The sequence below is a fragment of the Pleurodeles waltl genome, chromosome 7 (assembly GCF_031143425.1).
Source record: "Pleurodeles waltl isolate 20211129_DDA chromosome 7, aPleWal1.hap1.20221129, whole genome shotgun sequence".
Classification (NCBI taxonomy): domain Eukaryota; kingdom Metazoa; phylum Chordata; class Amphibia; order Caudata; family Salamandridae; genus Pleurodeles; species Pleurodeles waltl.
Genome location: NC_090446.1, coordinates 798,388,296 through 798,405,820, shown reverse-complemented (window position 1 = coordinate 798,405,820; position 17,525 = coordinate 798,388,296). Strand labels below are relative to the sequence as shown.

At 43.6% G+C, this 17,525-nt stretch overlaps 1 protein-coding gene across 1 annotated transcript in view; it reads right to left on the bottom strand.

Annotated features, from left to right (window-relative positions):
- The window catches only part of KCNMB1 (potassium calcium-activated channel subfamily M regulatory beta subunit 1), a 72,579-nt gene that overhangs the window by 14,640 nt on the left and 40,414 nt on the right, over positions 1-17,525 (bottom strand). The window contains exons 2-3 of the mRNA XM_069202013.1: positions 8,277-8,476; positions 4,929-5,124 (exon numbers count right to left, since the gene is read on the bottom strand). Of these exons, the coding sequence (XP_069058114.1) occupies positions 4,929-5,124; positions 8,277-8,431 (351 nt within the window). The 5' untranslated portion in view covers positions 8,432-8,476. The remainder of the gene's footprint in view (positions 1-4,928; positions 5,125-8,276; positions 8,477-17,525) is intronic.

Sequence of the window (17,525 nt, the reverse complement as noted above, 5' to 3'; positions counted from 1 at the left end):
GAAGTGGTATAGGCGTTGATTAACGGATGTCAAGTCAAACAGTCAGTACTGGGAAATGGCACATCCCAGGGAGTGTAAACATGGCAGGAGTGACACCGTATGGTGAGTAGCAGCAGTGGATTCCTCTAGGACTGCACTGTACTCGCCTAATCACCTGAGACTGGGGATCATCACTTTGAGCAAACAAGCACAATCTGTAATAAAAAAACAACCACCCTCTACTTGAAGAAAACAGGTAAAATGCAAAACAGGGCAAAGGTGACCTTATGAGTTGTTTGAGTGTTTCCAGATACTGACTTTTTCTAATGTCAATAGCAGCAATATATGGTGTAGTGATGGTAGCAAAGCCTTTCAAAGCCATGACCTTCATCCTTTTGCTTGCAAAGAAGTGTAATGTGCCCTTTCAGAGGGATTTGCCTCTGCACATACTAGATGATTAATGGTCAAAGAGACAGTAAGAATTCATCTAGCTTAGGGGGCGTCAGGAATGTCATACAGCGAAGACTTTAAATTACTTTGACGGACTATTCAATTCTTGGTTCGGGGGTACTCGATCTTGGCCTTTAGTGGAGGAACAGACTGTGTCTAGGGGAGTTCCTCTCAGGGAATAGCACACAGAAGAGTCTGGTGACTGGTCCTGTGAAGTTGGCAGACTTCCTGACAGCACTGATGCAGTGATGAACCCTAATACTCTGAACTAAAGGTTTGGAACACCTTGTGAGTGCCAGGAATTGGTGCCTGTTGGGTAAAGTGGGTAAAGAGGTTTCAAGTGTAAGGGAAGGAGTGGCTTGTCGATGTGGGGTTGAGAAGGCTCACTGTGGCCTTGTCATACAGTAAGCCAGTGAGGATTGCTTAGAGACAGGAGATTGTGTGAGCCTGTAACTAATTTCTTGTCGCTCACATATATGGTCTTCAAAGTGGCTTATCTATGAGTGGGCAGACACCAAGAATACGTTCTTATAAGGCAGTGCCTAACTTGAGCCAGTGGTTGCTGGTGGGGGCCGAGATTGCAGGAATATGCAAGAATTAGAGAAAGGGGCAGGGAGTGTCTCTAAATATCTCTTCTGAGTGGGAGCACAGAGCTGATACGGACCGGGAAGTGAACAGCAAGTCATCGGCTGTCACTGGGCATGTTGCACCCTAATGAGTGTGAATTGTACCATGTTAAAAGCCTCTACCTTACAGTTAGGGTGCCTGCATAGAGATATGCTCTTTATTTGGTTGCTTTATGGATGGTGGTTGTTGAAGTATGAGTTTTTCCCTTAGAAACCTTCGGAAATCTAAAATCTGTCAGTTTCCATAATAGAGCAGAGGGGCTGTCCATGGTGTGTCACCACCGCATAGATATGCCAATGATTTTGTGTATATTTTATACACCTCTAGTCAAGGAAGAACATCTATAAGAAAGTTATTTCTGATAATGAACTGGGACATGCTAATTGGTTTTCAGCCTTTACATAGTCTGCTTGAAATTGGATAACGTTTATAACCAAACCACAACTTACGGTTTTTGGCATGTTCTAAGATGAAGTCAGAACATTAGACTAGAACTCAATGTATAATACTGAAGTCTGCCATGCTGTAAATTAGCTATACATCAAGTGCTACAAACCAGAAATTTGTCCGGAGGATAACAAACCAAGCATGTAGTTTGCATCAGTGTTCTTTAATATGCCAAACCATTAGATAACATCCCACATTCAAACATGTTTTAAGTGACCAGGTCTGGCTTCATGGTCACAGCATAAGGATATGTATAACTTAAATTAGAAAATAAATTACAAAATATCTATTTTAGTGTTTCAGTTCTGAAAGAATAAATGGGAACTCATGAGACATGTGACTATCTAGGATATAGCTAATTTAAATAATTAACTTATCATGTGAAGAGACCCGATTGGAACTGTGTCAACAGTTAGCAGTTTAAAGGCGTCCGGAACAAATATCAGGATGAGGGAAAAGAAAGTGTTGTTAGGGAGAAACTCTTGAATGTGTGAATCATCCATGTTGTTCCAATTCATTTAGCAAACCGGGGTCCTCATTTACAAGACCCTAGCTGCACACTGCAGGACTGGAACGTCAAATTTTTTGACACTCCGGTGGCTCAGTGTGCTGGCCCATATTTACAAGGCCACGCAAAGTCTCCTTGTGTGGCTTTTCATGACCTTGTAGATATGGTCCCCTTTCACGTATAACACTGCGAGAAAGGGGCGTTCCATGGGTGTTGCTATGGGTGTTCCCATGCAACACCCATGTAACCTGATGGAATCTGATACATTCCCAGATTTAAAGGGCTGGAAATGCATCAGATGCCTATGCCACCTAAGGGTAGCACTAAAGTGGTGCTACAGGGAGAAATAACACTATTTCTATTTGTTTCCTCTTTCTATGTGTGCCACATTCTGCAGCACACATAGAAAATCGCCATTAATGATTATCTATGTGTAGGAAGGTGTCCCTTCCGGCACATAAACAATCATCCCCACCACCATTGTTCAAGGGTGCAAGGGTAATATTATTTCTCTCCATTTCCTCCTCTTTCTATGTGTACTGCATTTTTCAGCACACATAGAGGAAAACAATCATCCCTACCACCATGGTGCAAGGGTGCCTGCATTAGTACTAGGCAGCTGTTTGTGCACCAGCGCTGAGGAAAGTATAGGGATGTGTCATATTTCTGTAAATACTATGCATCCCTATACCTTTAAAATGGTGCTGTGCAGCAAGCTGGCTTGCAGACCCATGCTGCATCATTTTATTGCAAATGAGGCCCTTGGTATTTCCAGACAATCGTTTAAGGAGGTCAATCCTACTGACTCCACAAACGCATGTAGTTTTAGATTAAATATTTGGCTTTTATGGAAGTTATTTTACGTTCTGGGAGAGCCTTTTCCCTGTGAAGATTCCTTATGTCATTTGTAATTTTCACAGGTGAAACATTGGGATATCGATAAAGCTCTCACTTTTCTTTTTTACTGATTCTTTCAGGTATAGATAAACAGAAAGTAATCTATATCGCTGCCTGGTTTCATTTTTACATGTGTTAAAATATGGAAAATAGGACTTTCTGAGTGTAGGGTGATGCTGTGTATCATGATTGCCTGTCAATAGGTGAGGAGACTGACACACGGCAGAATTAGAAAAAAGAGTAAACATTTTCCTAATGAAGGCCCTCATTATGAACGTGGGTGTGTGGGCTGCCATGCCGGCAGTGGTGGGAAATCCCGCCAGCCGGCATGGCGGCCCACAGTGCCACATAATGAAGCCATGGAGGGCCGCCATAGGCAGCCCTCACCCACCGGCAGGCTGCCTCCATCAGGTAGCCTGGTGGTGGACGGCATCATTGAATGACAGGGCATCGCTGCTGCCCCTCGGATAATGATCCCTTTGCCTCCAGCCTTTCCATGGCGGGTTTCCCCACCAGGGAAAGGTTAGCCGAAGGGGTGCACCGGGGCACCCCTGGGGGCCCCTGCACTGCCCATGCACTTGGCCCCTGTGCAGTGCCCCATCGCGCAGGTCACTGCCCGATTTATGGGCAGTGATCTGCGTGACGGGTGCAGCTGCACCTGCCACACAGAGACATTGACGGCGACTCCATGTGGATCTGCCGGCAGTGTCCCGGCCAGGCATTCCTTTGGGCCAGCGGGCAGAAACAATGTTTCCGTCCGCCGGCCCACAGGAATGTACAATATGCGGCTGGCGGAGTTCTGGGGGAGCTAGCAGTCACTGGAGAGACCGCCAGCATGAACACGGCGGTGTAAACCGTGGTTTTCATAATGAGGGCCGAAGTGTTCACCTGTTGCAGATGCACATGTGTACTAAAATGCTAATGTCATATGATTGTAGTGCATATGGGTGTGAATTATACATGACTTTGTACAGGACTAATACCCAGGAGGGACCCAATTGCAAGGATATCTTTATCAGTTAAATACATTTGGATATATATGAGTCTCGGATGTATTTTTCCCAACACATAAATACATCTGGGTACTACAAAAAGAGCAAAAAAAATAAAATGGATAATTACAGACAGAAATATGTAAAACAAATAATTACCATCAATTGTGGCCCTATCTATAGCTGTTGTTGTCTTGAAAGTAGATGTTTTCTTAAATAGTGATGCAAATCAACGTTTCTTGGTGTTCAAGACAAGTAGAGGAGAGACATTGGAGAAAGTCTTGCTGAGTCGATGGAGAAAAAGCTCCGGAAGCTTCCCAAGCCTTTTCCCCATATTAGCCTGTCTGGGCTGGCCATCCAGGTCTACTGAAACCTCCATCACTGTTGGAGATCTGTTGGCTACCTTAGGGTGTTTTTTACTTGGAAGCTGTTGATTTGAAAGGGTACTGTGATTCTACAGCGAGGTACTAGCCTGTGTTGGATGTTTGGAGTACTGAGTGTTGCAGTTCTAAATGGACTGGATTGGAGTCAACCAAACATAATTGGACAGTGTCATGGTTTACCTGACCTGACCTGACCTGACCTGAAGGTTTAGGAAACTCCTACAAAGGTTAATCTGACTTTACCAGTTTTCAAAACTTTAAAACCATGATTCACACAGGAACACAGGTTGACATTCTTGCCAGGGAGTTCACTTTTAACCGCATCCACTCACTGGAAGCAGCTTGTATCAAAGGAAGGTCTTTGTAAGAGGTAGCCATTATTGTCCTAGGCCCTCCAATGTTGCAAATGCCCTCATAGAGCCAGCACTGAATATAGCCATTGGTCTTTTTTCTGACTGCTAAAAAAGAATTACTTAATGGGAGAGACCACTTAACTGGTGCTGCATTTGTGAGGTCTATTTCTCTTGCATTTCATCACCACTAAAACTAGTTTGAAGAAGGATGCCCTCAAAACATAAACTGTTTTGGTGTTTCTGGCAGCAAAAGCAGACGCCATAATACTTTTATTTTTTAATTTTCAATTACCTTTGGATTTGTCTCAGGTGTGTCTTCTGTGTGGAAAAGAAATTTCCTGTGCCCTGACGAGCTCAAGTTGACAAACACTTGCAAACAAGGGTACTGCAATATACTACAGCAGTCTTGGCTGCAATCAGAGGACCAGGTTTCATTGCCCTTTATAGTAGCTTGGAGCAGGGTGCACTCTAATTCTTCCGACCAAACCCTGGAAAAACAAGACATCATTACAATTCAAATAGCTAAAATGAAATTATCTTCATAGTACTTAGACCTCATTACAAGTTCACCATAGAAAGTCAAAAATAGTGTTAAACTTTGACCAAAATTCAGACTGCCCTGTGTGCCCTGTGATATCATTATCTGGATATGGTTGTAATACTTTCCTAAAATGTGACTCTTGTGGAAGTAACTTTGCTGCTGTGAAAACTTTTTAGCATATATTCGTTTGTCCAATGCATGATTTGCTAATTTGCCTATGGTTTCTCCCACCTGTTAGATCTGGCTTTGATTGGCCAAGCAGCAGTCAGCATAGGTAATGCACACAAACAATCACAGCTGTTTGGCTGACGTGTGCATAATAAAGTATTGTGCAGTCAACGAATATGTTGAAATGAATAGGTTGCCAGCAAACTGCTGGTGTGGGGTCATGATGACATGATGATGCAAACATGACCATCTTTCTACTTTTCCATCCATGTAAGTGCTTGAGTGCAATTAATGCACATGTGTTTAAAGCAGGGCAGGCCTAGAAATCAAAATTAGCATTGGCAAAGATCTTCAACCAGATAACAGGGGATCATGCCTTCACTGTGGCCACAGGAGGGTGGTTGTGTCACACGGCTCATCCTGCTCTGCAAACAGATCCATAGCCTGCAGTCTTTTAGAGAAATGCCAGAGTGGTAGAATGTCCTGTCTAGCTCTGCTTTGGAGGCCTGTGTTGCGACGTGATAATCACTTTATTGGCAATAATAAGAAAAAGTGAGAAACAGAATCTTGCACAAAAAAGCCATGCAATTCATGAGCATTTGTGTGTGAGTCCAGGCCAATGCACAAAGACGAATGATGTGTCCACTGTGTTCATTGTGCCTTCCCTTAAACCAGGTTCTTACAGGTGCTGTAAAAGGCAGAACGGTGAGGATACATATGCATGATCTTTTCTTCAGTGAATCTTGGATGCATTTGCCCTTGACCATTTCTCTGGTCTTACATCATAGTGAAGATTTTGCACTTAGTGCAACTTAGGCAAGCGAAAAACAGCTTCCTCCAGACTGTCAAGCACGAAATATGCCGTTTTCCAATTTCTATTCATATTTTGCATGTGATGGTTTCACTTTCCTTCGAATGTAGCTTCTCTTCTCTTTTGGGAACTGTTTCACACCTATGCACCGCACTGGAGCCTAATTCACAATGATCGTTCAGAGATTTAGGACTATAAACTTGATACTCAATAGATCAGTCCTGCACAAGGATATGCTCATATATTTGTAGCTTCAGGGGAGTATCCCTTCATTGCTCAACATTAAGTGCCACCATATGATTCAAAGGGCATGGTATCTTAATTCCAAGCTTTACTGGGTGCATGAATGTCTTTTGTTTGTGAATTGCTCCCATCTCCACACAACCATGGCAAATGTGGTTACTCTGATATTTTTGTACCACGATTTCTACTCTTGTAGATGCAGTTCATTAAGGCCTAGATTTTTAAAGTGCACTATAAGAGCTAAATGCAATGCTAATGTTTGTGAATGCCCACAAAAATATGAATCTATGGGCCAGAAGTTCTAGAGGCAGGTTACAGATAGTGGTGGTGAATGATGACGTTTTGCAACTTATCTCTTATTTTGTAAAGCAGTTTACATACTAACAGTTCACATAACAAATCTCCAGTCAGGGAGGATCACAGAATAACCTGCACACTGAACATTACTTAGAAAAGTAACCCACCGATTAGCTTCAAACAAAGAGATCGCGGCCTGCTGGGCACAGGGGACCACCAACCCTGTGATTGCATTCCCAAACTGGAAACTTTGTTTTTTTCTTTAAAGAGGCACGTGTTTTTTACAGTAACTGGTGCTGCTTTTTCTCTAAAGGAAATTCCCATTTATGGAAAGGTTCGGGATATCAGTGGTTCCCTGTAACTTGGAACACTAGCTTCACATACGATCCAAATTGAGATTTGGTATGGGTTGCTAGACACATTTACATTTTGCAAGCCAGAAAGGTCTTTCTGACTTCCAAAGTGGGTTTCACACCTAACACATATGTGATTTTAAGCTCACAAATCCTGTGCTTTTATGAATCTCAGAATTTGTGATTGCACAGCCTTTATGCATCTGGTCATAAGAGTGTTAAATTAACTTCATTTGCTTAGAGTGCTACCAGTGACTGCCAACAATACATACAAATGCATAAATATCCACAGTCAGAGTGGAATTTATACAAGCATAGTAAGCATCTCAGTATGCAAGACTGGATTTCTGACATGCCTACCAGTGGTGCGTGTACAATTTCCAAGTTTTCATGTGTATGAATTTGAAATAGAAAAATACATCTCACTTGCAATGCGGCAGCCTAACATTTAACTAGGTGTGTGGGAATCTGAAAAGTTTTCTAACTATGCAATTGCAAAGATTGAAGCTTATGAAGTTTATAAAGAAAGTGAGTTTTAGCAGTCACAGCAATGAAAAAGCATTCTCACTGTCGCTCAGGGCAGCAGGTGGATTGGTCTTCATTGGTAGCCATCCTGTGTCACCTGCACTGAGCTCCTCTGAAAGAGCCCGGAGAAAATGTGCCTTTCTTTTTTTCCTCTAAAAAGATACAATCTCCTGAATGTACAACTCACTCCCCAGCATTCTATTGTCTTTACCGCTATGTACCTGCATTGTCCAATTCTTGAAACTGTAGAGCATCCTGCAGCTGGAAATTGTCACTGTTGACAGAGGTGGCCACCTTAAACTTCAGCTGAGAGGACTTCTTTATTCACCATCCCCAAGGGAGAGGCAATGTGACTTCAAATGTGAAGTGTTAACACTTTGAAAATGTTCATGCTCTGCTTCATATTGTAACCTGCAGTGTTACTTATTAAAATTTGTGGCACATTCTGTTTAGTTAAAATTATTTTTTCTAAATAGTTTATTCCTATTTTCTTCGTGTGTCACATGCTTGTCTGCCTGGTAACACTGCGGAATCAAATTCTACTAATCTACTCATTTGCCTTCAAGTTGAGTGTGTTTCATGTCTATTTTACTTAGCAAATATTACAGTTACAATCCAGATAAAATCCATACAAAAATTAAATTAACCTTTTTAAGAGTTATGTTTGTGACATATATATCTATTTCCATAGTTATAGCTTACCCCTTGATATAGGACCCTAGTGTGGTAAGTCCAAATATAAGGTACATCATCACAGAACATAAGATCATCCCTTGTCCAAGGCGTATAGCTCGAATCTCGCCCCGCTTATATGCAGTGAAGAGTTTTTTTCCCATCCTGAGCTCAGCTTTAGCCATTTTTGGAATGTGTTCATTCACTCATATTGTGTGTGGTTGTTATTTCTAAAGGAAACAGAAAGAATAAAGATGCTAAGATCAAGCAATATAATTGGCAGCCTCTGTCATATCAATTTACTGGGAACAGGTGTAATGCAATAAAAAAAAATATTACTATGAATCATTCAATTAGTACATGGTAGAGAATAACACTTTCTGATGGAGAGAGTGTATTAGAGAACCTTTTGCATCTAGTACAAAGATAATATGGAAAGTAATGTTCTTATTTAGGGGATTTAGTGACCATAGATTTAATGTAGAACAAAGAAGCTGTCATAGTTCCTGGAAGGGAAGTCACATTTGCAGAATCAGTGTTTATGAGTGGGTAAGCCTTTCAAATGGTACACTCCACTTATGTGGCAGGAAAGGGAAGGCAGAAGAGAAAGAAGTGATAGGAATTAAGAGTTGAGACAACAAAATAAAAAATTTGGAACTCAAAAAAATGAGAACTTAATGCAATTCCAAATGATTGTCTGGTAGGTTTCAGTCTGTGAACACATATGATATTGAACCAATAAAAAGCTGCTTCACATATGTTTGCAGGATGGATAGAGGCTGGATGACATACAAATTGTATGTGGGTTTCAGAGAATTGGATTCTTAACATTAAAGGTATACTCCTGGAACAAAAAGGAAATAACATATGACAGTTGTAATTCACTGTTCCTAACTGGTGCACAGGGTGCATTTTCCATTGTGGAAACATAATGATCCACCTGCTTGATTTAGATGTTGGTTTACCATAAGTTTGGCTATCAAGCAATCAATCAATCAATCAGGAATTTGTAAAGTGCACTACTCACCCATGAGGGTCTCAAGGCACTGAGGAGGGGAAAAGGAGAAGGGGGAGGTGCTGCTACTGCTCGAACAGCCAGGTCTTGAGAAGTTTCCTGAAGGTAAGGAGGTCTTTGGTCTGGCACAGGTGGGTGGGAAGAGTGTTCCATGTTTTGGCAGCGAGGTGCGAGAATGATCTACCGCCGGTTGTAGTTCTGCTGACGCGTGGGACGGTTGCAAGGGCGAGGTCGTGGAGCGGAGATGCCGGGTCGGGGTGTAGAAGGAGAGTCGTCTGTTGAGGTACTCTGGTCTGGTGTTTTGCAGTACTTTGTGAGCGTGGGTGAGGAGTTTGAAGGTAATTCTCTTGGTGACTGGGAGCCAGTGCAGGTTTTTCAGGTGCTCTGTGATGTGGCAGTGGCGGGGATGTCCAGGATGAGGCGTGCGGAGGTGTTCTGGATGTGTTGCGGCCTCTTCTGGCCTTTGCCCGTGGTTCCTGCGTAGAGGGCATTGCCGTAGTCCAGCTTACTGCTAATGAGGGCTTGGGTGACTGTTCTTCTGGTTTCAGTGGGTATCCATTTGAAGATCTTTCGGAGCATGTGGAGGGTGTTGAAGGAGGAGGAGGAGGAGATGGCATTGACATATCAAGGACTACTCCATCACCGCCATAGCCAATCCTCTCCAAAGGCCTGAGCGAGTAAAGGTTGTGGGAGAAATGGCTGTATATCTGCCCTCCCACTCAGGATGGGTGGACATATAGCCATTTTTTGTTGTACGTCACCGCCAGCCAAACCCTTCAGTGAGGGACAGTAAAATGCTAGGAATGCCGTCCCCCGGCACATGGGAGATAATTCCGATGGTAAGGGGAGCATTATTTTTTTTTTTCTCAACAAGAAAATCCTGGTTTGGGAATTTATTTAAAAAAAAAAAAAAAAGAAAATGTTTTGGTGACGGTGGATCCTGATGATGCATTATAAATGACCCCATGCTCGGCGGTCATTTATAAATGTGACAGGCAGTCACTCCACCAGGCGAACTGAGTAATTTACCTTGTACCCCTGGTGGAACAACGGGCTATCTGCCAGCTTATAAATGAGGCCCAAGCTCCTAGAAATCTATGAAAGGATAGCTTCTGTAAGAAAAAGCTTTATGAGCCACAAGAAAACAGAAAATCTAAAGACTAAGAGCCTCATGGCGAGGTTGGTGGGCCGACCGCTGGCCCGCCAGTCCAGTGGAGAGGAGGCTGCAGCGGGGCTGGCGGTCTCCCCCTCAGGCCGATTACGAGGTTTCCACTGGGCTGACCTGCGGAAACCTCTGAAATCAGAGGTTTCCGCAGGTCAGACCAGTGGAACCCATGCAGCAGTACTCGCCTCAGCTCCTCATGGAGCCGAGGCCAATGTTGTCGCCCAGAGGGTGCTCCCAGCACCCTTGAAATACACATTGGCCCTCATTCTGACCCTGGCGGTTTCTAACCGCCAGGGCAGAGGGCAGAGGAAGCACCGCCAACAGGCTGGCGGTGCTTCCGGGGCAATTCTGACCTCGGCGTTAAAGCCACAGTCAGAAAAGGGGAACCGGCGGTTTCCCGCCGGTTTTCCTCTGCCCCAGGGAATCATCCATGGCGGCGCTGCAAGCAGCGCCGCCATGGGGATTCCGACCCCCTTCCCGCCAGCCTGTTCCTGGCGGTGTCCTGGCGGGAACGGGTGTCGTGGGGCCCCCTAACAGGGCCTTATTAAGATTTTCAGTGTCTGCTTGGCAGACACTGAAAATCGCGCCGGGTGCAACTGCACCCGTCGCACCCCAGCAAATCCGCCGGCTTCATCTTTGCTGGGGCTTTCCCGCTGGGCCAGCGGGCGATCTTTTGAAGATCGCCCGCCGGCCCAGCGGGAAGGTTGGAATGCTCCCTGTGGTCATTTGACCGCGGGGCGGTGTTTGGGCGGTTTCCGCCCGGCGGGCGGCGCCCGCCGCCCGCCGGGGTCGGAATGACCCCCATTGTCTGCAGTAGCAGACAGTGTGCATTCTGAGGGTTCTGTGGCCCCAGCAATTTGTTTTCCACCAGCCTATTCATGGTGGGATCCCCGCCATGAAGAGGCTGGTGGAAACTGGACCTGTGATCAGCAAGGCAGCGCTGAACTCAGCACTGCCGTGGCTGACCACGACTCCGATCGCCGCCACCCTGCTCCAGAAACCATATTCCTGGCAGTGGCAGCAGTCCCCTGGCATCTTGCCTGCAAGGGTCGTAATTTCGTGGTTGGACCACTTGGAGTGCGGTGGTCCAACCACCACCGTGAGGCTGGCGGTTTCAAAACTGCCAGCCTTGTAATGAGGCCCTAAGAGCTTAGAGTCAGTGCAAATGGGAAATCAACCATATATTGGTGGGTATCCCATCTCCTGTTCTAAGAGTTTACCTCCGCATTTAGAGGTAGGAGACTACTTATCTTTCAGAGGTCAAGCCTCAGCCAAATATACAATTGGAAAAAACAAGAGATGGGAGAAAAATGCTCACTGCAATCAAGAAAACTCAAAGCCTTTGGGACATTAATGTTTTGTTTATCAGTATCAAACCCTTACTTGGGGTGTTTGTTTATGAAAACCCAAAAAATAATCTCAAACAGGCACCATGACAAGCACTGCAGTTTCACTGTAAGAGACTCTTGTTATGTTATTGGGAGAACTTATGGGAAATATCCACTGACATGCAGAAAACTATATGCCTGGCAGGTAGGTTTTCATGTGGTTTCCACAGCCACGCTCTCCATTGACCCAGCAGTTTGGCAGCACATCCATCAAACATAAAAATGAGGCCCAAAACCTATTAACCTGAATTGCTCCCTTGTCTGTTCATTGCAGAGCCGTTAGTCCCCTGAGAAATGCATCAGCTTTGTAGCTTTGCCCAATGTTGATGTTAAACATAGCATATTTGACTTCTATTGAGCACCATGGTCTAATTAAAAATATTCCTCAATACCATAAACTCTTCAAAAGTCATGGGTTTTTGTGCATTGTGTGCAGGACTGATGCTGTTGCCTTACACTTTATGGCACTAGACTGTCACTAAGACCTTTACATTGTTTGTGAATCCCTCATTATGTGTGTCAACAGTATTTGAATGGAGAAGCGAAATCTGCTATATAGAGGTCAAGTATCAACCTGGGAGAGCAGCTTATGTCCTCCATCAGCTCTCCTATTATTAGCACTAGGACCTTAAGTTTGCATACCAATTTCTCTTTGGAACTCAAACCCTGCTTATTAATCAAGTTAGATTTCTTATCTGGAAAATGCAATCAAAATCAGAAAGATACATCACCTGTAATATGACACAATACATTGCAGTCTTCTGTCATAATTGTTCAGTTAAGTTTTTGGGACTTTGAAGCAGTCAATTTTATGTGACTAATATAACTACAGAAGCATACTATAAGTGATGTATTGTAGTACCTATTTCTTACCTCTCCTTGGGAGAACCCCTCCAGCTCACACCTACTGAGTATGTTTCTGAAAGATACTAAGCAACTGTGCTTCCAAGACAACATAAATATCAGTGCAGAATAGACGTATCACTGCCATTTATGACTGAATGGGGCAGGCCACACATAGATATTCTAAGAGGTTGCCTTCATAAACATAAAGTCCCCCCTGCCTGAATAGCCTACTTCACATAGTGGCGAGTGGACATGAGAGCCAGGAAGCTAAGAGCCTCTCATCACATCTTGAACTTTTAGACACAAACTATGCTTGTAGAGTCTGAGTCCAACTAGGTAAAAAAGCTGCACCACTTAGGAGTAAAAGTGAAAACGTTTCACAGATTAGTGGCACCTACCAATGATATGCTACTTCCCTTATTAACATCATTGTGTGGCCCACCAAAATTGGAGAACTTAGAACACGGCTGACAGAAGGCAACTGGATGGCCATTTCCAACATGGTTTATGCTGGTTACTCCAGTCTATATCAGCACAATCAAGAGGGTCAATGTGGAAGAATTGCTATTGTGTGTGTAACTCTCAGAATGTGTCTAGTTCTTGCCTTCTATTAAGCTGTGCTGGATGCCGAAACCTGCCTTTTAAACTAATAATATTTCCTACACACTCAATCTGTTGACTAAAGATGAAGGGCAGAACTTTCAAACATCTTCACTGACCTACTAGAATCTATTTCAGTAAAAGATGCTGCACCTAATGTTCTGAGAGACTGAAATGTACAGCTCACTGACCAGCTTGCTTCTCTATATTACTCTATCCTATTGACATGGGTCTCAAATGGAGAATTCAGGGCCTGGCCTTACCTTCTTAAAGAAAGTGGATAGTGTGCTGGACACTAGCCAATTTATTGCATGATCAGATCATGCTAATATTTGCTTTAACCTCTTCACATATTAAGCTGCTCCTCATATATATCACCTCTTGGGAGTAGCGTTTCCATAACTCAAGGGTCCCACAGATCTGAGACCTACAAACTAGCAGCTCAAATGGCAATGGCAGATGCTCCCCCTTCCTTCACCTAATACCTCCTGTACATTGGCATATCACATCTGTGGTTCTCCCATGATGAACTTCCTTACACTGGCCACCATATCTATAGAATTGAGGCAGAATTCTCATCACGCTGCTTGATTTACTACTAAACTTAAGAACATAAAACAAGCTAACTACTGTGCTGTAACAAAGTAATAGAAACGCCTATGCCCAGGCGACTAGCTGCCCTTCCTAGAGCTTCTTAAAGATTACAAAAGAGCCTTCAAAATTGACAAAGAGTCAATGGGGTCCAAAACACAGGCTCCCATCTCTGCAAATACCTTAACTCTTTATTTATAGATAAATTCAAAACTATTAAACACTATTATCCAGAACATGTTAGAGTGCGGCTAAGCCCTCTGCCTCTGACCAAATTTCCTCTGCTCTTGCAGATCTACTAATTCCACCTCAGACTTAGTCCTTTCTCTGAAGGGATCGTACTAACAGGCTGGAAGAGAGGAACAATACCTACCCATTCAAAAAATAACAATCTGAACCCTTCTGTCCATAAATGTGTAGGTGAATCACCAACGTACCAGAGACTCTTCTGTTCATATATGTTTAGGTCAATCACTAACTTACCAGATCTATCCAAAGTTCTTGAACAAAATGTCACCGAACAGTTTCAGGATGCTTTCTTAGAAATTGGCAACAGTCTTTCTCTAATTTCATCACGGTTTCACCCCCTAGATTATAACAAATGCACTGCTCAGTTTCTGGAGTTATGCCTTCTGGTTCAAAGATGATAGATTTGGATGCCTGCTGGTGTTAATTTATGATAATGGCCTGTATGCCACATTCAATAGGGTGGGCCATGCCATCATTTTGCACAGACTTGCCTCTGTAGCTCATTCCAATGAAAGTACATTGTTGGACCCGGCTCATTTTGTAGAGTCTCCCCCAGATTTGTGCCTTCTGTTGCTGAACATGTTTTTTTTTTGGCATTAGGACTCAGTGCATTTTTTCCCTGCTAATCTGTGGGAAAGTGCTTGCACCATCTCCCTAAAACATGGTAAAATTGTCCTACATCAAACTGGCACATTAAATTGACTTGTAAGTCCCTAGTAGATGGTACTACATGTATCCAGAGCCTGTACACTAAAGGCTACTAGTGAACATACAGCACTCATTCTGCTAACACTAAAGTAGCCATTTAAAACATGTCTTGGACCTGCCACTGCAGTCTGTAGCACCGTTTTACACTGCCATTTAGAACTGGCACAACAAACCTTTTTCCAGGCCTAAACCTTTCTTTTTTAATACATATAATTATAAGGTAGGTCCTAAAAGCAACCTCACACCATCATGCTCATGGGGCAAGGTGCACTGTATTTGAAACGTAGGACACATGTACTTAATTTTTACATGTCCTGGCATTGAAAAACCTTTAAAGCTGTTTTTCATTGTTGACTAACAGTGAATTACCCGTTGACTAACGGTGAGTTACCTTATTACATTTAATAAGTGATAACATCAGATTAGGAGCAGATACAAGTATGTTGCCTAGACTCAAATTAAAGGTAATTTAAAACCTTCTTTAATGTTGAAGTCGGATTTTAAGTTACAATTCTGAAAAATAAAATTTTAGAATGTGGCATTTTCTTATAACTATTTGAGCCTTCTGCCAATGTCCTGGGTCATATGACTGTGAATGATTCTATTGTTAGGGTTTGTATATTCTTCCCAGACAGATAAAGGAGACTAGTTTGGGCAGCATGGGCCATCCTGCCAGGATGGCAGGAGGTTTAGATGTGCCCTACCACACTTGTACTTAAAAGGGCTTACCTCCAGCATATGGTACCAGGTACAAATATTGCCCCTCCAGACCCACTTTTCAGAACACTCCTGGGCCTGTGGACATTAAAGAAGATTACTGTCCTGCTGCTGAAGGGGCTGCCTTGCTGTCTGAGAAGGAAAACTGGACCTGCGTTCCTTCATCCCAGGCTAACCTGATTGACTCCAAGGTCAGTTGGCTGACCTCCTGTTTGAGCTGCAGGGAAATAACAAACTCCAATGGCCTCCTTGCAACTACCCAACTGACCTGCTGCAACTGGACCTGCCTGAGCCCTGCTGCCTTCTGCTGGAGGGAGTTTCTAATCCCCAAGATGTGCATTGCAGGTCTTGGACCTTTGGCTGGCATCGGTCTGAGCTGATCCCAAACGGAAAAGGTGAAATTCTGAAGTTTTGGCTCTTTATGATCCCAAACAGGCCAATTTGTGTCAAGACTCTGCCACCTGTGATGACTGCCAAGGCGAATCGCAGGTGAAGACCTGCTGTTTGCACTATAGTGACCGCCAGCATTAAGTGGCAAATCCAGATTTGCGCTTCACGCAACAGCATGACAGTCCTCAGTGACCGCAAACACGAAGCTCCAGATACGACCATCAGTGAAGCCCAACCAACACTTTGTGCTAAAGCGATGATGTCTGCAGCAGCAGACTTGCTCTTTGTGCTATAGGGGAACGACCCACAATGCTCTCCTGCTCCTCGTGGCATCCTACATCACTAACAGAACTCTTTTTGCTGGATTTTGTGAAGGTGAGTCTTTCAGTGTGACTAACCTAGTCCCTCTATCCGACCTGCTACCAATTGTGAATGGTCTACACTTGTGACTTTCCCCTAGTCACCACAACCAGATGAGTGTGAGTGGCACTTTGTTCTTTTAAGTGCCATATTTATTTGGAACTTTGAAATTGTATATCTCATATTCTACTGGGTGGAGTTTTTTCCACTCTTTTAGCATTTTATGTATTAACATGTGCTTTCTTTTTCAAAGTTAGTTTGACATTTTTCTTCTGTTTTGTTTTCATTTTATTACTGCTTGTATGCTTCATAAATACTTTACACATTGCCTCTAAGTTAAGCACTGTTTTGTGCCAGGCTAACAGAGGGTTAAGCATAGGCTAATTTACTGACCCTTGTGGTTCACCCTGACAAGGTCTGTGGTTGTTGCCTCAGTGGGGCTTACAATCTCCTTAACCAATAACCCAATTCTTACACGCATCAAAATGGTTCACCTCCTCTCTAAACCACCACTTCCATGTACTTGTGTGATTTTATATGTCCTAACAGTGGAATACTGCCAAATTCGGTTTTTACTGTTGCAAGGCCTATCTGTTTCATTAACATTAAGGTTAACATGAGGTCTGCCTTTCAATAACTTTGAAGCACAGATTCCCTTTGAAGGCATATAGAAATATGGACTTTGGGGTCTCTGAGCTCACAATTTTAAAATGTATCTTTTAATAAAGTTGATTTTTAGATTGTGTGTTTGAAAATGCCACTTTTAGAAAGTGAGCATTTTCTTGCTTATACCATTTCTGTGACTCTGCCTGTTTGTGGATTCCCTGTCTGGGTCAGTTTGACAGTTGGGCTGGATGCACCTCACACTAGACAGTGGCACAAAGGGAGCTGGGGTGTAGTCTGCATTTCCTAATGAGCAATCTGTGCTAGGAGGGAGTGGATGAGTGGTCACACACACCTGAAAGGGCTGTTCCTGCCCTCGCACAATGCAGTCTCCAACCCCCTGGTGTGTGTCTGGGGCCTGGCCTGACAAGGCAGGTTTCACAATAAAGAGAGACTTTCCTTTGACGTAGCCTAATTCAAAGGGCGAAATGGGTATAAGAAGGGCACCCAAAACCACAGATTTTAGAACACTTCTGGAAACCAAGAGGAACCTCTGCCTGGAGAAGAGCTGACAAGCTGAGGAAGAAGAGCTGCCCTGCCTATGCTTTGTGGAGCTATCCTGCAGTTGCTGCTTCTGCCAGAGTAAG